Source organism: Haliotis rubra, unplaced genomic scaffold (genome assembly GCF_003918875.1).
Source record: "Haliotis rubra isolate DU_JTF1 unplaced genomic scaffold, ASM391887v1 Scf33, whole genome shotgun sequence".
In the NCBI taxonomy this organism is placed as follows: domain Eukaryota; kingdom Metazoa; phylum Mollusca; class Gastropoda; order Lepetellida; family Haliotidae; genus Haliotis; species Haliotis rubra.
The window spans coordinates 771,473-793,789 of record NW_025767002.1 but is presented as its reverse complement, the minus strand read 5'-3'; the positions used below and the strand labels follow the sequence as shown (position 1 = coordinate 793,789).

Sequence of the window (22,317 nt, the reverse complement as noted above, 5' to 3'; positions counted from 1 at the left end):
GAATAAGGGCCCTGGTGATGTTTGCAGATTGTGCCCTCTCACACAGATCAACAACTATGTGCTCATGCAATCCCATCTTCATGTACTTCATCAAGAACATCGTCCGAGACTTCCTTACCCACCCACAGACTATGTTCACAACCACATTCCCATCACACACCTCACTCAGTCACATATTCCATTCACAACCTCATTGTCACACACTCCGTCACACACGACATTTACAACCTGTCACACACCACATTTACAACCTCACTGTCACAAACTCCATCACAAACCACCTTTATAACATCTCTGTCACACAGCCCATTCAACTTCACAAATATTTACAAAAACACTGTCACATACATCTACCTTCACACACACACAACATGTTCAACCTCACTGTCACACACCACGTTTACAACCTCAATGTCACACACCACACTTACAACCTCACTGTCACACACCACGTTTACAACCTCAGTCACACACCACACTTACCTCACTGTTACACACCACACTTACAACCTCACTGTCACACGTCACGTTTACAACCTCACTGTCACACACCACGTTTACAACCCCACTGTCACACACCCACTGTCACACACCACGTTTACAACCCCACTGTCACACACCACGTTTACAACCTCAGTCACACACCACACTTACCTCACTGTTACACACCACACTTACAACCTCAATGTCACACACCACGTTTACAACCCCACTGTCACACACACTTACAACCCCACTGTCACACACCCCACTGTCACACACCACGCATAACCCCACTGTCACACACCACTGTCACACAACACTCACTGTCACACACCACACTTATAACCTCACTGTCACACACCACGCGCATAACCTCACTGTCACACACCACACTTACAACCTCACTGTCACACACCACGCCATAACCCTCATGTCACACACCACACTTACAACCCCACTGTCACACGCCACACTGTCACACACTCAACCTCACTGTCACACACCACACTTAACCCCACTGTCACACACCACGCTTACAACCCCACTGTCACACACCACACTTAACCCCACTGTCACACACCACCATTACCCCACTGTCACCACACTCACTGCGCACAACCTACACTGTCACACACCACACTTACAACCCCACTGTCACACACCACGCTTACAACCCCACTGTCACACACCACGCTTACACCACCTTCACTGTCACACTTACCTCGCTTACAACCTCACTGTCACACACCTCACTGTCACTTACACTTACCCCACTGTCACAAAGTCCACACCTTTACCTCACTGTCACACACCACACATAACCCCACTGTCACACACCACGCTTACAACCCCACTGTCACACACCACGCTTACAACCCCACTGTCACACACCACGTTTACAACCCTAATGTCACACACAACACTTACAACCCCACTGTCACACACCACACTTACCCCACTGTCACACACACACACACCCCACTGTTACAACCCCACTGTCAGACACCACACTTACCCCACTGTCACGCACCACACCCTTTCCTTCTTACCTCACTGTCACACACCACACTTACCCCACTGTCACACACCACACTTACCCCACTGTCACGCACCACACTTACCTCACTGTCACACACCACACTTACCTCACTGTCACGCACCACACTTACCTCACTGTCACACACCACACTTACAACTCACTGTCACACACCACACTTACCCCACTGTCACACACCACACTTTCCCACTGTCACACCACACTGTCACTGCAAGACCACAACACTGTACCTACCACTGTACCTCACTGTCACACACCACACTTACCCCACTGTCACGCACCACACTTACCCCACTGTCACGCACCACACTTACAACCTCACTGTCACACACCACACTTACCTGACTGTCACACACCACACTTACAACCTGAGTCACACATCATACTTACCTGAGTCACACACCACACTTACCATACTGTCACACACCACACTTACGTCACTGTCACACACCATGTTTACAACCCCACTGTCACACACCACACTTACGTCACTCTCACACACCTCTCCCCCATCCATAACACACAACCCCACATCCTCCTCCCCAACCACAACATTCACCTGCACAACGTAAAACACAACCCCCACATCTTCCTCCCAACCACAACGTTCACCTGCACAACGTAAAACACAACCACACATCCTCCTCCCAACCACAACGTTCACCTGCACCAGCACACACAACCTGGCCCAATCACACTGAGCAATCAGTAGGTCAAAGCATTAATCATCATAAGCTTGCATCCTTTATTACACGACCATGGTGGGAGCAACCTGGGTAAGTTTCAGGCATGGAGTCCCCAGTATTGATCCACAGTGATTAACTAATGGACATATGAAGGCCTGTCATTACTGCGACACAGGTGCTATGTGCCTATGTGGAAGAACATAGGCAGTGATTAGGTCACTTATGGTAATGGCCATCTACACGCCAGATCTCTACTATAGCAGGATTTCTTCTTTACTGAAATGTGTCTCGTGTCACTCTGAAATTTATACAATCTTTCAAAAGCCCCCCAAGGGAACTGTATACACACACAAGTCCATAATTAGGTCCATACTACATATACAACACGACTTGCTGTAACAAGACCCTATAACAAGTTTCTTTTCAAAATCATTAACATTTTCACCTGTTACAAGTTTTACATATAAGATGTGATTACAAGAGTGTCAGAAACTCACAAAATAAGTTAAGGTATATTTTTTTTTTATAGAAATATCTGAAGTTCTGGTTATCAGGTGTAGACCCCATTGGCCATTATCCCAACTGATTTCCTGTAGTATGCCCCAATAATACCCCCTATTGGTAAAATCAGACATATATTCTCAGATCCTGTATGACAAGTGGCTAATCTGAAACAACTGGAGTTTAGGATAGAACTAGTGTCTCTAGGTCTTCTCTCCTTTCAAACAGACAAGTGGCTTTGTAACCTTGGTTAGGTTCAAGAAGATAGCAGCTCTAAGAGCAATATTGACACCACTATTGCATTCTTCCTAAATGTTCCTTAGAATATTCCCCTCTTATATCTATTCCCCTGCACAGCATGACCTTCTGTCTCCCCAACCCTGCCCTCCGCCTCCCCACCCTGCCCCTACCTCCCCCCAGAACAAGACACAGCGCCAAGTCAGGCACATCCTCCATATCTCCCAGCTACACAAGTTGCTAGAATGGGCTGATTTGTCTCCTTAGTGGGAATATTGTGTCAGGATTGACAGTGAATGTGCTCACTTGTCCACCAATCCCCACTAGAAATTGGATCGGGGCAGTGAGTCGGAGGAAGCCTGTGCATCAGTGATGCAGGGCAGCCCTGGTAATCAAAGTCTAGCTATACTGTTGTATTTGTAGTCATGCACCGAATCTGCATTATCTAGCAACCACCTGCCGAACAAACCTCAAGCACAACACCAAACACGTAATGCTCCCACTTTCCTCTCCATTTGCATTGATAATTATAACAGCAAGCTTTGATTACATCGAAATAAAGCTTGCATTATCAACCTACAACTGGCGTGATATGTATCACTGACTAATAAGTAAGATATAGACAATCCTTCCAGAGAAAATACCATTCATGATCGCCCAATAAAATGCATGTGGTACATTTTCCGAATAATATACATGTTAAACGTGCTTAATTGTTTGGTTTCCAGGCAGTCTGAGTGACAATCTGACCTTGCAATCTAACACTCGCTCGATGCCATGTCATCTATGACAGCACCATGACACAAGATGCTTAACACATCGAGGTCTATTTCAATGCGTAACTACAGAGACGGCACCCACCATGCCGCTTTTAATCTGGCAATTTAGCTCGTCTAACGCATCTGTCACCAACACACTGTACTTTCCCCAACCAATCCTCAAAACAACTTTTTGGGAAGTGATGTTTGATTGAACCTTGTGGGGTAACCAAGATGTGCTTCACGTAAGGCTGCCTGCAGTTGTGACGAGCAATGGACTGACGACCCGCATCTCCCATGGGGCAGAAATCAAAAAGTATTTCAGGAACAGCCTTCAGAGTTTCCACCATGTTTGTTAGAAAGGCATAAAATAATTTTCAAAGGAAGGAGAGTCCAGAAGGTGAAGCAAAGCATTGCGGCTCTCTAACAACCAGACGAGCACTACCAACCTGAGGGATGTACATATCTGTATTACCACGCAAAAAAACTAGACAACTCTAAAATGCATTATCTCAAATATCAAATTTACATTGTATTCCATTTAACCCCCTGATTATTTAAAGATTCAATATCAGTAATGAAATTGGTAAAGCATATTACATAATCATGGCATCGTCACACTTACCGAGACAAAAAGTGTTTTGAAATTTTTTAATTTTTCAATTGAGTACACAAATGCTTGATGAGTCCTTTGGGGCAGCGGTTGAAAGCTGTGGAGACAATGAGCGCCAGTGGCCCAACAAACAGTTACCACCTTCTTCAGGAGGGGCAGGATGCATATTACATCTCAGCATGGAATTATTCATGAGGGCTTTTCATACATGGCTGCTCACCATCCACAAGCTAATTAATCTGATCCTAGCATAGAGCCGGGCCACTCTTGCATAGCCGTGCTTCCAGGAAGCAAGCAGGTACACAAAACCAGTGCACATCTTCAGCCAATTTTCCAAAGGCGCATTAAGATTTGACAAACTAAAGCCACAGCTTGTTGCTGTCTTAATTTTCCACTTGGCTGGTTGGCAATATGGCGGACTGCCATCATGTGCAGTAAATGCTCTTGTATCAGTCAACAGCCCTTGTAATCAGACAGATTTCATCTCCATTAAGGGGCGGACAAGTGGCACTCTAGCAAGCCGCGGTTATCATCCACTGGGAGACCGCTGGTCAGCCAAGGACAACCACAGAACAGAGATCGGCTGGACATCAAGCTCGCTTTGTCACTCGATGCCTCACATTGAGGGACTGCGAGAGACAAGCGCTAGTGGATAACATTGTACTTGTGTTAATATCCAAGTGTGTGGTCAGCTCCAGGCGGTCATTACACGGACAATGCTATTACAGATGATAGCCATCGAAGATCTGGACAACATGAAGCCGATAAATCGTGTAGCCGCCTCACCACGTACAGCGGTTAGAATTGATGTACTCCACAATAGTTGACGGATCAACTTAGGTTTGAAAGAAAATAATCGTACCAATTTGCACCAATAAACTGCCTTTATTATTTAACTGTTACTAGATAATGTATTTACCCAAGACGAAATTAGAACACTCAAAAGAAAAGAAGAAAAGAATAGAAGTCAATCTTGTTACACTGGCTACAAATCATACAATGTTCCAAGGAGGAAGGAAATTCATTGCCAGATCTTTTAGTTATCAGCAAACTAATCCGAAAAAATTCTGGATATTTATTTGACATTCTACTCTTTGTGTTAGGACAATTTAATCTGCGACTTAAGCTACAGTGAGCTGAAGGTGGGTAGGTAGATAGGTAGGGCGGCAGGGCAGCTGTAATAGGTGGACAATTAGCACTGACAGAAGCCTCACATCAAAAGACTACTGGATGGAGGTCAGGTGGTCCGTGGAGCAAATTACAGACATCAAAGACGATGAGGCTAGCGACTGACTGCCCGGGTTTTCCTCCAAGCAGGCCTGCCTCCTCCCTGCTCCAGCAGACGACAACTGAAGCAGGCCACTGTATCCCTGCTCACAGGAAGCCAGGCTAGAACATCGTCATAAGGCAGCCTGGACAGCGTCTAGCTTTGGGTTTTTCTTGGTTTCCAGTTGACTAGAGTTCGAAACCAGATCATCTTTGTTGGTGCATGATTTGGATGTTTAATTCAGAGCTTAAGATTCACGTTTCATTTACTTCGTGGGAAGTTCGTCACGGAGGAATGTATCCTTCAGTATTGTGTCTATTTGTTAATTGTAAACATAAATGAGACATGGAAATTGGGCACCCATAAATTGGAACACTGTTAATAGTACTAATAATATGAATATGTGTATTTTGAAATAAAACCATAATTTAAAATGTTCAAAGCATGTATCACGAACAGTTGTTTCAAATCGGATAACTTGTTAACAGACCTCACTGATACTATAGCGTTTATTCTTGGAACGTTTCATCTACATAGGTCTTGGCATTTCACGATGTGGAAAATGTGCATGTTTATGACAAGCAACAGACATGACATTTGCTCTTTAATTCACAATTTAGGGGAGCTTTAAGCTAGGTATTGACCATATGGAAAATTGCAAAAATTCAAACCAATTTAAACCTCAACAGCAATTTTGTGCTGCTTTCTCAGAATATTTGTTGAGATGTTGTTAGGGAAACATTATTTGAAACCTCTCAACAAAAGCAATTGTGAACTCTGAAGAGCAGTGTTTGATGCATGCAAACACACACATTTCAGTACCACATGGCCATGGTGGGTCCCTTGCTGTTTAACCCCTGATTTTCCACACCATTAAACTGTAGCATTCTCGGTAGAAATTAACAGTCTGTTAAATTGTTAGTTTTAACAAATCATCTCTCATTCCATATTACCAATTATCTTTCTTGATCCTGAAAATTAGACACATTTACCATTTCAAATAATAAGTCTTACTTTGAAATTTGGTTGGTTGCCAAACATAGCTTCATAGTGAAGATGTAAACAGGAAATTAAACAAGAAACCTGAAATGTCTTAACTGAGAAAATGAGATCCTTGTGATACATACACACAATGAAAATGAAGTCATTATCTTTGAGGATGTAACAATTATTAGATCCTTTTCACATGGAGGTCGATGCGTCAACATTTGGCAAATGTCAGTCATTTGGTAGTCATAGCACCACAGGCAGACATATATATATCCATATCTAGCAAGTCCTTTGCTCATTTCAATAAGTAAATTTATTTAATTATGTTAGAAACCATCTAGTCACCCTTGGTTTTGACCATTTTCAGACTAACAGACTAGAGACCAAACCCTACTCCATGGTAGGAATTCAAATAACTCCCAGTTAGGGATGCCACGATACATCGATACTTTTTCTAAGACGATACACTTATCGATACATTCAAAACTGTATCGATATTTAGTTTTGAAAGTATCAGTTTAGATATGTTTATGTATCATTTACATTTTGCAATTGTATCATGTTTTTTGATGTTATGAGAGTAATAAATGATTATTTTTCATGCACAAAGATGGGAAATTAGAACTTTTTAATCTCTGAGAACTTTTCATGAACAATTATAAAATATGAAATATTAATGTTCAAAATGGAACAAATTTACACAATAATGCCGCGAAAATAGGTATCGCGATACATGTCGAATATTGACATGGGTATTGTGACAAGTATCGATTCATAGAACTTACGTATCGTGACATCCCTACTCCCAGTGTTACAAGCTACATACAACATACATATTCCAGGTACAAAACCAATGATCACGTTTGTCAGAACAATAAGAATACTGGAAAGAAACTTATTATTTTCAAGTTTTCCGAAAAATTGTTTTTGTGTGTTATTTTAAATCTATGTGTGCCAACAAAAAACAATTTCTTCACAATCTTCAAAATGTCAGCCCATTTGCTGTCACTGAGACTAACAATAATTCCTGAACCACCATGTTTATTTCATAAATCATTTTGAGCATTAGCATTTATATATCGTCATAATTCTCCATGTGTTTGAACTAGTTCCACAGTACACATATCATTCGCTTCATTTAAAACAAATTGTCATACAATATTTGGGACAATAACACAGGTGTTCCATTTTTATGGCAACACTTTGTTTTTTACTCCTTGCTATTGGGGCCGTAATACAAGAAACTTTGAAACCTGGTTTACGTGTGTTCTATGGCAAGCCTAAGGCCTCTCCAGGTCTGGTAAGCTTACTGCAGTAAGAAGCCCTTCAAGCCTATGGAAAAACCAATCTGTACTGAAAGCAGATAGCCTGTCATGAATCATGTCTACTGCTGTGCATAAAACAGTGTAATAGTAGGTACTTTATGAATGCCTATTGCAAAACTGGACACTTGATACAGATGTAATAACTGCTCTGGGCATGCTGAAAGTTTAAGCGGCACAAATATCCATAGTAAGTTGACTGGTTTATATGACAGCTTGTCATCACACCAAATAAAATCCACTTGGGCACCTTTGAAGGATTTTTTTGCAAACTGGTTTGAGGAACAAAGATAATACTGATTTTGATCCTTAACAACTGCACTGATAACCTTGATTCAATTATCATTCAGAAGTTGAATGCAAGTAGTAATTTGATGTGCTTTGAGAGAGAGAATCTCCAATTGGTACTGGGGACATTTAGGTAGTGGGTTATAGGACGGAGCTTGGTCAGTCCAAGCTATTTGATTGAAGTTGTTCAAACATGATCACAACCGTTGTTGCATGCCAACTCAAATTTATGATGTATAATAATCCGGAAGTTACATTGATTTAATCACACTGAACGTGTGTGAACTTCACTGGAGGGACAAACTACATCAATACTTAGAAACTGAGCAGCAGACGTGTAGGCTTCGTCTTCCGGGCAACACAACCAAGGGATGGAAACTGGTCTACCAACTACAGTAAACAAGATATTTATGGTGTCAGTAAAATTTTAAACCACCAGAGCATTCTTATATTTCATCACTGTTTAAGGGCTCATGGATCGGCCATGTTAATTTGGCCGGTGCCAAGGCCCTCGCTGCTGGCTATGTGGAATGTGGTTGCAGGTACATATTAAAGCTGGCCCCTCTCGTCTGTCTGCCCCACTAGACACTCTCATGACCCTGACATGGACCCTAGGTTACAAGTTATTAGTCGCATTTCAAGGGGACCTTGGACACAGGGTCCAGCCAAGCATGACCTATAGGGCAACAATAAACCTTCTCCTGCTCGCCAGCACAAAGGTTGTCCCGTTCTTTTTAACACCTCACTAGCTCTCACAAACAGAACCTGACAGGCAATTCCGGGAAATCTACCATGAACCAATTTAAAGCTGAAGCTATAGTCCGACATCAAGAATCATTATAACAGACAGCCATCACCCTGACCATTGTGGCCATGATCAGACGATCATTCTTTGATGCAGCTCATACACTTTATTACATATTTACTCATACTGGTCAACCAAAGCTCCATAAACCAAATGACAAGAAGTCGTCACTTGTGAATGAGATTCGGCAGTCCTGTGACACGGGCAGACATGTTTCCAGATGCCCCTATCAGGAGCCCTGTTGGCTTCTGGGCTGCTGTCATGCCCGTAGTTCAGCCTACACATGTTGCACAGTCAATAGGCTCATCAGGGTCTTCTTCCGCCATCAGTAAGCAAACTGACTGGGAAGAGCCATGGGGCCTATCAGGTCAAACAATAGTGCATTATAGTGCCAGATTGGCCATGACAATGTACATAAGATGCTGTGATAGCGGTGTAGAGAGGCCTGGTTTAATCTGGTGGCGGAGATGTGACTCGGCTATCACGGTGTTTGTTCAAGGACTTCATTTCCCCTGCTTTGTTCTGTATCAAGTCCAGGGACGGAATGTGGATGGGTAAGAACCCCTACAAATCATCACCCCCTCTACACGGGGTGGGGATGCCATACATGTCACCCGGCCTGGCTTCTCGTCTCTGGGTGGGGGACCCTCACAAAACAAACAGAAGCCTTTAAAGCGCTACACTTGGTCATGTTTACATTTCAAATCCACACAATTCAAACACTTGATGGAGAACAGCTTAAAAAGCCACTGTGACAAAGAACAAAACTTATGTCCTATCGTCCAGATAAGTTTCGTCCTCAAACAGACTTAAAATATGCATAAAAGACAAATATACATTATCAGAGTCTCTCCTAAAGAAAGTGCCTCCACCAGACATTTGAGTGCTTACTTTCAACAAGTCTGGCAATTTTTTAAAATTTAAGGTCAATAATGGGACAGTTCATCCCAGGACTGTCTGCGAATTGAGACATGCAAAGTTGCGTTACTAGATAGCCATCACAAAGATTAGCAAAGCTGCTATTTATTCATATTTATTTGTCAAATCCTCATGCTATGTTAAAACACCGATTCATGATCAGATTAACGACGGATCACAAGCTATTGACAGCTGATCAATTGCAAACATCACCTGATGTAAAAATAATCAACATTTGTGAAACAAAATGCATTAATACAGATTGAAGTGTACCGTGTATCGCAGTTTTTCAGTTTAATATCTCCGTGCAACCTTTGCTTCATTCTTCCAGCCTCAGAAGATATGAAGCGTTGGTGATGCTTTCCCCGGCAACACATCAGCAATTCTAAATCAACTGCTTGTTATGTTCTGACATGTTGCTTGCAAGAAACAGTTGGCGTTCACTGTCAGTGTTATCATGGCACCTGTTGTATGCACCATACTCAACTCCAAATAAAAATATCATTTTTCACTTCATATGCTGGTGGAGTTTGAAATGTCAATTCCCAAACCTCGTAAACATCAAGGGCTTGGATTTCATACCAACACATTTGGGTAAAAACGTTCTTGATACAATTAAAGAGCAAAGTAGCACTCAATATGACACTTTCATTTTCACATGTCAAATAAGTAGAAAAATCATGTGTTTAAAACTGAAAGTATATATTACAATAAACTGGGCTCAAACGGCGTAAAAAATTCAATGGCAAATAGAGAAAATATTACCTTTGCAAATGGCCGACTGAAGAACTAGTCTACACAAAAACACATTCAGCTAATATTTTTTTTCCATAACAGAACTATGAATTTATTATGTAAAAACACAAACATAATTACCAAACATAAATACATCTTTCTGTCTAAACTATTTTACCTTGTACTATCTATCTGTATAACATTATAACCTTCTTAAACCCTTCCTGTCTCTTTCGGTTTAGCATAACTTTCTTTAGCCATGTGTTAAAGTTACTACCTTCTTTCCTATGACATACATTTGAACAGAACTTTGACATACATATTAACAGAATTTTGTCATCAAATCTTTCTCCATGGTTCCACACAGGATTCCAAATACATCTCCACAAATAGCCCAGAGTACATGATGTATACGGAAGACGAAAGATGATATTAATAAATCAGCATGATGTCGGTGTGCGTAGGTACAAGTGTGATGCGCAAGTCAGAAGGTGAACCAGTGTGTACCTGCGACGACAACGTGCCTGGCGTAGCACCTGACATATATGTGTCACCGCCGACGGACATTTCCCTGCCAGACATCCACGTCCCTCCATGTCAACCAAACTTCACACTGACAATATTTACTCACTAACCAACTCCACATATGCCGTCTGTTAATTTATACATCATTGTGTAAACATGGCAACACTTTTAACAGAGTGGGCTTAAAAATTAAAAATTCACATAAACATTCACACATGTTGCAGAAAATTATATTAGTGACTAATTTTATACAATTATGTAATAATTCAAAAACACGAAACAATTTTGAAATTTAAAAAAGCACAAACGCACAAAATGGGCCTTGTGTTTATTTTCAATCAGAAATTAATATTGCAGAAATTCAAGCAATTCTTTTACAGCATGACTTTGCATGTTTTAACACATTACAGCGCGATCACTGGTAACTGGTACCAAGAAATAATCTGTCAATTGTACTGACAGAACTATGAAAAGATACGTTAAAACAAATTCAGGCAGTGATATATTGGTTCCAATCATCCCCCCTGCCCCCTCCCTTCTGGATAACCCCCTCTTCTGCTCACCCCCCCTTCCTCTGTATGGTATATGAGTCACCGCATGGCGGCTTCCTTTGAAGTTCTAGTCTCCCACCCCTGATTGGAGCAAGTAGAGCACACTGTTTTCATTGACAAAACGCCTGCCGCCTTTGAAGTAAGCGACTCACTTCATCGTACATATCACAACTGTTCGGCCTGCGTCGGCCCCTTCATATACACCCATTTACATCCCAATAATTACATCAGTGGATTAATAACTCTTAAAATGATCCTTAATTAAATTAATCAGGCCCTCAACTGTCTTTGATCTGCAACTTGGAAAATCCTAAACAAAATGTGTCCAAATTGCTATTCTCTGTAACATGTTTACCAGTCAATAAGTCATTTTCCTTATCAAACTTAGTTCTGCTGAATTCTGTAATATTTGGGTCTCGTGAGATGTTTACCCGGATTCATGGACAAGTTTCACAAGGAAATCATCTTCTTTCAAAGCAGGATGCTTATTCAGGTTCCCTACTTGTGGGGAACTTACAAGGGTCATGACATTGTCCTAACTCTTCCTAAACGCTGTCATAATGGCAACTCTTGACCTTCGTGTCTTCTCAGAACAGCATGTGACAAACACACATTTTCATTCAGAAAGAAAATTCAGTATGTATTCAAATTTGAAATAGTAGTTGAATACTAACAAAACAAATTGTTGTTAAAATATGAAAAAAGAACTCACAAAATTTAATTCCTGCATCGTTCAGATATTTTGATCATCACCATCTCACAATACTTAAGATGAAGCTGGGATATCCATTACAATCAGATATACGGATGTTAAGTATAAATAACATATTCCTGACAAATATTATTTGTTGGATTGTTACCAACAAGATGGGTTAATTTCAGACAATGTAGCTGTTACTCATATGAACTGCCCTTTGTATTTTACTGACAAATAAATATAGTGTTCTCATCACATTTAGACAATTGTCAACGTTCAAGCTGTTGATATGGCATCAGAGAGAATCTTTCTTTCAAAATCAGAAATGGTTTAAATCACATTTGGTTTGCTTGTAATAATTTCTTTCTGAATCACCTCATGCTTAACATTTCTGCAATACTACTTAAATCAAAGCTTGTTCAAACTTAAAGCCTGACTGGTGTTACGCCTTGCATGAACATATTTCATACGAAGCGGAAAGATTCAACGTGCCTCGATCATGCTTATCAAAACACTAACAAAAGCTACAATTCCATGACTTAAAATATTAATCCTTCAGCTTCCGTTCCCCCCAAAACACTCACACAAAAAAGCAGACCCTGCCTCCTCCCCTCATTGAATGCACTCGACCAGTTGCCATTACAATTGTTCCAACAACTTGTCCCCAGTTACCAGTTGCCAAATAAACAGTTCCATTACCCTCTTCAATGTAACCCAGTATGAAATGAAGCCTGGTAAATAAACATATGCTGGCAACTTTTCCACAGGACTGGCGGCAATAGAAGTCGCTTTCCAGCATTTGTATACTATCTGCTGCCGACAGAATTAACGTTAAAAGGTCTTTCTTTCGACACACCTGGTAGTGTTTTTACCGTTTTTTCCCCTGCCAGACCCACTTTTGGACCTACACCTACTTACAATGCAATACACGTTATGCAGGAATAATGACCCTGTCACGAGAAGACCCATACAGAAGGATTTTGAGGACTTCAGACAGAAGGAAATCATCGTAAAATAATGGATGTTAAAACAAACCATAAACAGAGATCTAAAAAATAATAAAATTCCAATGGGTTTCAACATCGAATTTTCACAATTTTCAGTTGACACATAAAAGGAATTGGTCATATGAAAATGAATTATTGTAGATTCTTCATTCTTTAGCACAAAGTGCAAACTACCTAAAATATATATTTTAGTAGCAAACAGAAATCAACCTAATGTCAGGAAGTTTGTGGGTGGTTCATAATGCTCTGGAGTTCTCTTATCATAGTATGTTTGATTAAAATAAAATCAAAGTCATAAATTTGTAACCGCCGACACCAGAAATAAGGGGAGGTCAGTGGGTAAATAGCAAGATTGGGATTCAAAACAGAACCACTGTGTGTGTATATTTGTAAAACTACATACCTAAATATGACTCCTTTAAAGCATTCAGTATTTCTTTGGATTTCTGACACATTTTCCTTTATTTTGATATGCCATTATATTTGTTCAGAAAGATTCTCTTCTTGATGGATATTGAATATCAATGGGTCAATACTGAGATGTTGATTATACAAAAACATAGCTTTTATTAACTGAATCAGAGCAGCGTCTATTTTTTCTTAACATGTTCCGCGTGCCTTTGCTAATGGTAAAGCAGTGGAAAATAAATCCCTCCAAAAATACTGTTTTGGGGTGAAAAGAAAATAGTGATTCCAACAAGAAGATAAACATATATCCAAACTGATCAAATCTCCAGAAAATGTATTCCTACAAATGCAATTATATCGTGCTGGGTAATTTCTTTTCAAACATAAACTGTATTTCATCATAAGATATATTTGTTGAAGCAGAATGCTAAAAGGTTATGCAGATAATGAGCCCAAAACTTCTACACTGAAATTGTCTACTTCAAGTGATTTTTCTGGACTTCTTTGGTTGCGTGTGTAGGACAAGAAGACTTTACAGAACTCAGGACTCGAACCAGAGGCTGAGGTTTCAGACTGAATGCTATGACTGCACAGGTGTCGCTAACCTCGCTAACTCCTTGATCACTGACATCAACTTCTTCATGTATTACATCTCAGAAATATGTGAGTTTTTGTTTCTTTGAATCTATTCAATACATAATGCTACATACATAACTTAATTTATTATGTGATAACTTCATTTAACAATGAGGACACTGAAACATGGGTCTGTGACAACAATAACTGGCCGCCCACTGAACCATCCATTCCAACCGAGGAGAAGGGTCTCCCGGAATGTCTGTCGATTTTAATATCTGGTTTGACATGTGTACAATATCGCTGGCCTTCAGGACATGTGATCATGACAGCTTCATTCACCATAATTCTATCATTGCTGTCCAGTGTCAGCGGAACAATCGCCACTTGGCCTGGTCAGGTTGGTTCAAGTATGACCACTTGAGCCTATGTCCAGCCAGCTCATCAGCTGAATGTCCGCTAAACTGGACAGTGATCCGAGATACAAACACCCTTCACGTGCTACTAAATACAATGAGGTTTGTTGCAATTGCCATGGTTTCAGAAGGTCAGGGAGAGGTTTCTTTTCCTCATTGTACAATTCAGTATATTGCAATACCATAACCATATAAGCAGGGCTCTAGATAAGTGCCGTATCAGTGTATCTATGGATAGAAAATATGCACGATACCGTAGGAAATAATTTAGAAAACGTAGCACATACGCACCACAGCATTGCTGTACAGTCTTAGAATCATTTACAGACGTATTTATCTGAAAAGGTATTGTTTTATTGTTTATTGACCTTTTTACACAAGAGCAGCAATGCTGTGGTGCATATATGAAATGAAACACAAGATTACTGATCCGCCATTAAATTCCATTCAGTACTCTCAAAGTTTTTCTAGTACTCCTACAGTGGTGGAAATAACCCATTGCCCGACGTCCGAGTCCAGTGTTTTTTTCTGTCGGGCAAGCAAATTTGTATATCACACTGTACCCATGTCCAGTTGACTTTCCAATGTTAATTATGTTGTTTATTTAAAATATCAAGAAGAAAACGGTCGGTATAGTGGAAAAATTATCCGGGAAAGAGACTTTACATGTACCACTGTACCGGAGTACACTATCAATTTTAAAGTTATTTCCAGCCCTGTCCTATATTGAAAAATTAAGGAGTACGTACTCCTGATGTTGAAAAATTATCTGGAGCCCTGATATAAGTAAAAACTTGCAAACAGTAGCTTTTGATCTAAGATGAAAGTTTTACAATTTTGAATATTGGAATCTAAGGACCTCCAATGTTTTCACTCGGATAAGGCCCTTCAACTTTCACTTCATTGTGTGGCGTGAGACACAGACATAAATATTTTTTATTGACAAAATCAACTTATTATATTGTATATTCCCATTTACACTGCTGCGTCAATTGAGCACTGTCACAATTCATACCAATACAATGACCCCACATTGTATTCCGAACAAACTAAATCCCACATCGTATCCATGGGAACTGATCCGTGATCCCCTTCATGACTAGCAAGCATACGATCTACAAGGACACCTGTCTACTCATTTGGCAACAGAACTATAACTTTGCTTTATCATTGCCCAAGTCCAACTATTAGACTTCCTCCAAGTCTCCCAAAACAAAGAAAACGACATCCACACCGAAAAGCATCAACTTGTTGACCACAGGACAGAGCTAGACTGGCTGTAAGAGTCTTTACATTCAAAGCTAGACAGACAAGAGAGCCCAAGGCAAAGGTCCCATCAACGACAAGTCCATCAAGTGACCTTACGTCCACCGACACATCCACATTCTCCTCCCTGGCCCTCCCTGGAGGGCAAGCCAGTAAGGCCAGCAGGTCCCAAAGGCCCTTCCTACCACTGCTTACACCGATCAGCCAGGGGATTTGCCATGCTCTATTTCTTCAAAGCTCTCACACCAGCCACTAGGCAGTGGCTGCTAGCTATTTTTGTTTCATTTTCTAATCTGGTATGACCTGAAAGGGTTTTGTGAAGCTAAAGTGAAAGAACATGATGTACATTAATTGTCTGTAAGCCCGCCTGTAGGTTATTACTATATCCAGTTGACCAGACACCATGCTCATGTGAATATTTGGACAACTTTAGAAAACGTACTTAGGAAATTTCTCCTTGACACCAATTTCATAACGACCACAAATAATACTGGTATAAGTAAAATAACAAAGTAATATGATATTGTACTTCACTTGTTCCGAATTAAATAGCATTGCTTACATTTCAAATTAAACTATTATTTGTAATTCTGGTGATGTTAATCACGTTGCAATTGTGCCACGTTTATGAAGAAATCAAGATTCTTTAAAAGAGAAGTAACTATCAAATCAACAAGATTTAAACAAATAAATTACAACCCCACGTATAATAATGAAAGTTTATTCCATGCACAATAACACCTGAGTGCTTTGACAATAGAACAGTCCGGGTAGAAGTGTTCACTATTACAGAGAAAATACGAGGCACTTGCCATATTTTAATCATTACAATGCCAAAAGAATCCTTTAGCAGAGATATTTCTTATCAAGAATTGTTTGCCCATATTATTTTGGCCAGAGCTGGTGAAAAGGAATCATTTTCCTGTTATTACAAAACACATAAAGATCAGCACTATCATAATATACCAGGCTAAAAACAGTAAATATTTCTGGGTTTTCAGTGTTACATTGTTTTGGATGATAATGAAGAAGTTATTTACACATAAATACCAGCTGGGCTATAGAATTACAAAACACACCACAGAACGATTAAACATTAGCATCGCTCTTTCATTCTCGACAGATTTCCTTCCTTCACGTTATATACCACCCTGCTTTCAATAGGGATATTTATATTGGTATCATTCTTAATTCTAGTAATATGTCAAGTGTTTATTAAATATATGACACATCTGATTATGCCTATATATAGTAAAATAATATATCCTAACCATTAAGTATTTGTAAAAATGAGAATTTTTCTGGGCCACAAACCACAAACTGATAATTTCTCTGAATCACATGGTTTAGTCAGAATCATAAGAGTTATATCAAAACATTAACCATACTGGGATTTGAAAGTTTTCCAGTGTTCCCCTTAGTCCAGAACATGAATAAATGTTGCCATAGCAACAAAAATCTTGATACCTCATGTGTGCATAATCACTACTACTGATAGGATTTAATGTACTGATTCTGTTTTTGTTGAGTATACAAGTGATCACTGTATTCATCAAAATGGTGACAGCATAATCATTGTGATCGGCAATGAAAAGGCATAAAAAATATACTACCATTTCTACATCCATAATATTTGCGTTTTACCATTTCTACAGTTCATTATAGAAACAATACAATTATGATATCTGAAATATGTGTAATTTACCACGTAATAATTAACCATATTAAATTTTTATCACATTCCAACAGGTTTGCAGTTTCTCAAATCTCCATTTCAACCAGTGACCATTAGAAACATGTTGAGTTATTGTCTGTTTTGTTATACGCTTTACCAAGCTCACCAACTCACTTCGTTTTAAATGTCCTAAGTAACGACAAAACAAGATAAGTAGGACAACTTAATGGCCGTGAAACAAGCTTACGTATTGATCTGTCAAGAGCAGAGTTTCGAAAAGCACTTAAAATATATCCCCTCTGTCATTTGTCATTAAGGTCACTTGTAGCATTTGTCCATCATAATTGCAATTAGCAGTCAACTGTGTCAAACAGCATCCATCTAAGTGTGTACCCTAAGGATCTGGCATGTCTACTTTCTGCCAAAATATTCGTATTCTTTGTGTTCACTGCAATTTATCTCTTTTCATATAAAACATTTGAACAAGTGCCTTTTCTTAGTCATTGTTTGAAATGTCTTTTAAACAGTTTTGATCTGAGATAACCATCAACTTTGTCTTCTTGTTTAAAAATGTTACAAACTATTTTTAAATACACAAATATACAAATTCCCTGTTGTTTTCAGTGTCTCTTTTTTAAACTGTTTAAAGAATGATACCAACCTTTCTGTCCTCTTATTTAAAAGAAATTACAAAATAGTTTTTTAAATAGTTCAATATAATAATTTGACACTTGCAGTATCCCAAGCATTTATGTACATAGCGTCTTTTGACAGATATCATTAATCCAACATATTGTAATATAGATAACATGTTTAGCAATAACGATGTCACTAAGCCAGGTTCATCATCTACCGCATAGTGCATATGTAACAGTCTCAAGCAGATTACTAAGCTAAGTTGACATTAAGCCTGTAATCTTCGCCAATCCAACTAATGCAATCACCAATATAATGACATTATTCTAGCAAAGAAAACATCATGCAAGCACCTCATGTGCTTTCCTATCAAACAGGAAAAAAATGATAATATACAGTACCTTTGTAATCAGTGCTTAGGGTATTTTATAACGAAAGAAAATTACTGTTTCGACACGTAAACTTTTATACTTGAATGGCCATTAGTCTTGTAATGCACTTGCTATTTGACTTTCCGATGTATAATAAGTTGTATTTCCTATCTGCCACTTCGTCTACAGTGTATCCTGTCCAGTTAGACATACATATGTTTACAAGAGAAACATAAATTCTTAAAGAAGTGAAAACCAAACGATGGAGGCTTGGCAATTCTTATAACTGTTTCCTGTAGTAAACCATATATATGCGTCTCGCTTCAACTTGGCATCGAGTTAACACTCAAAAGTTGAAAGATTTTCATAGACAGAAATTTGATCTCTTTGATGTCATTGATTCATTTAAATCTTCAAATTATCCTGAAAATCTTATTTTACATTTGTTGAAGTATTTTGTTTATGATGTAATGTGATTTCACTTCCTTTCTGAGACAGTAGTTTCTATAGACTAAATGTGATAAGTACTCGGTCACACGATGATCAAAATTAATACCGATGGAAAAACATCTTCACCACTGATAAATTATCACGTAAAAACAAAATTTGTAAACAGTTACAGTACACTGGCATCTTGATGGTTGAGAATGAACTGGATAGCTAATTTGTTAATATTTCCTGTTGACTAGGTTACTTTGATGTTGAGTATGATACACGTTTGAATGTCCTATCGCAAACCCAGCTCCGCTATCATTAAATGAAAGAAAAAAAACACATTTTATATATCAAAGCTAACTCTTTCAGCCTGATATCTATCAAAAGATTTCGAAACATAAGGTCAGTTATGTTCACTATTTTCTCCAGTTGTAATGAAAGTGTACCGCTGAAAACTAGATGAGGAACGTTTATGCCATATATGGCCTGAACTGCTAAAAATATTCATCATCATAAATTCTATTTAAAAATCCCAAACCTTCACAAGTGAGGCATTTGCAGAAGAATAAACAAGAAATTGATTTGTACACAATCATGCAAAACACTCTCCTTGATATGTTAATCTTTCTTCTTTGTATTTAAAAAAGGGGATAATATGATATTATCATCTTATATTGTTATCACCTGATGCTGTTTTTAATAACACAAAAGTGAACGTTGATAACAGATACCAGTTCAGTCACCATTTATTCATGCCAAACACTTCTCTTGTTTTCAATTCACAAAATATTTAGGAAATCAAGGCTTTAGGTTCTTGAATGTTAAATCAAGACGATGAAACATTATTTATTACCTTTGATTTAAAATAATTACTACACAACAAATTTTAAAACTACATCAACGATATTTGGAGGTATATATTTTGAAAAATGAAATGTAACACAAAACACCTTCTTGTTAAGTTTATCATAATTCATTACATTCCCGAGAAGGAGATAGAATCATGTCATGCTCTTTTAGCTTCATGTGATTACTCCCTTGCATTTGTCCCCAGTCACAAGAAGAAAAGAATATGAAAGCAAATGTTGACCAACCAATTAAGCAAATAATGAAAATGTGTGATTATATAATTATCTTTGCTGAAACCATTCAAATATGCCATACAGAAGCCTAGCACAAGCAGTGGTATCCCAGAGTTGCATTTACCCCTGGTTGTTGTTTTCAATGCATACTATGTTGCAAAATGTATATCGCCTATATCTCACTGAAACCCTGTGCTTTAACAGAAAATCAGAATCAAGATATTCCCTCAACACACAGAGGGCAATCCCTCCAACCCACGCAAGCCTAGCCTCGCAACATCAAAGGGTTCTGCTCGCTGTATTTACTGACCCAGAACATTGTCAAAATAGGGGCCGATCGCTTCAAAACAATCCGGAAATGCTTCATATATCATCTCATTTTTGACAAAATAACCTTTAAAATATGATGTGCAAACGTTATGGGTATATTGGAGCTTGTTTGCTACACTCTGCCCGTCGCAATGCCGGTATGTGCATGGCCATTGTCATGCATATTCCGAACAATGGACGGCAGACAATAGGTGCATACTTTTACACATCAAAGGGAAGCCGCTGTGAACTGTATTTGCAGCAAATCGGGGCATATATACGCCATATTATCAACCTCAAATATACAGAAAAGCCTGTGACCTCTGGCTCGTTTCCTGATACAATCATAGTATCCATGTCGGTAATTGTAGTGGTAACTTTTGGCCTTTTCATGGCTGTTAGCAGAGCTGCCTGATTAGCACCTACCATCCTCTGGTCGTGTTGTCCCACTCTTCTCACTGCCAGAGTAATTCCCCGGTAAACTGCCATTTTTCCCCTAAAACAAAGGAATATGAGAGATATGAGGGGAAATATTAGGCAGATAAGCTATGGGAAGGCGCGATCTCGTAATAGCTCCGTCCTAGCTGACCCCAACAACATCAAAGGGAGATGAAAGACTAGCACTCACCTCTTCGGATTCGGTGACTAAACCCAACTTTTCCTCCGAGAGGTTTTCCGATGACCTTTTTTCCTCTTCACCCTCATCTTTATATACTTTGACCTCATCTTTCGAGTAAAAATCCTCTGAGCCGCCTGAACTCATATGCGGCATGGTCAAAAGTTCTCCACTGCGATCTAATTTTCGCACAGGATATTAACGACTCTCAACACACGTTTTGAATCCGCCATGAATACTACGTAAAGGCTAGCAAATAGAGACCAATCAACGCCGCGCTCTCTGTACCGGCGACCAATGAAAAGCGCCGTTACGGCTGGGGTTAGTCATTCGTCATGTAGCAGTATAGCAACTAAACTGTGCTGTGTTATTCTCGTCTGAACGTAAAGTTTGCCTCCTCTTATTGCAAGATAAAAGTGAACTGGATCAATCAAAGACCAGGGATGCTCTGGGCTGTCTGCAGTCACATGCACGGCTGGTTGTGAGCGTCTCGTCTCTCGGTCAAGCACCATTCCTATGTGTTATCCATGCTCGTTTCTTCAGCGTTTTTTTCTGTATATCCAATGCTAATGGCCACATTTGCACATATAAACATCAACAAGCGCCTATCAATAAGTTCTGAGAGCAGATTAAATTATGCCTGCTACACCGACATGCATTCGCTCTCTTTGCCAAGAACAAAGCTCGGGTCTGGCCCCTGCGCTGTCGCCCCTAACATTCTTGTTATGCGCTAGAATTAGATGTTTTCAGCGAGCTCCCTTTGATCTAGCCGCGTATCTACAATCTCAGCCATCTCTCGTGAGTTGCTCGCTCCGAAAGGTCAAGAGGCGTTCCGCTTGGAATTTCTCTTTCTTGATCGTGCTTAAACTTCTACGTCCACGCAAAATCATTTCATTAAAGTTTGAAAACGATATTCAAATAATATTAATTTATTTGTGCTCCGTGAATGAGGCCAACGCAGAGAAATTTAGTTGAGACCGAGCACTCGGCGGCTCCCTTTGAAGTGTCGGAACGCCTTTGTGATACCTTATATGGTAGTGGCGCCCGAGCAATGAGACAAGATTTGTTTACACTCCATTTCCTTTGT

General features: G+C 39.4%; 1 protein-coding gene across 6 annotated transcripts in view; it reads right to left on the bottom strand.

Annotated features, from left to right (window-relative positions):
- Positions 1 to 22,010, bottom strand: part of LOC124284145 (protein pangolin, isoforms A/H/I/S-like) — a 68,721-nt gene extending 46,711 nt beyond the window's left edge. Inside the window, exons 1-2 of one of the 6 annotated variants that reach the window (XM_046720204.1) lie at positions 21,243 to 22,010; positions 21,041 to 21,110 (exon numbers count right to left, since the gene is read on the bottom strand). In XM_046720204.1, the coding sequence (XP_046576160.1) occupies positions 21,041 to 21,110; positions 21,243 to 21,386 (214 nt within the window). In that variant the 5' untranslated portion in view covers positions 21,387 to 22,010. The remainder of the gene's footprint in view (positions 1 to 21,040; positions 21,111 to 21,242) is intronic. The other 5 variants (XM_046720209.1, XM_046720202.1, XM_046720207.1 and 2 more) reach the window with 5 other exon arrangements.
- Positions 22,011 to 22,317: the final 307 nt, after the last annotated feature.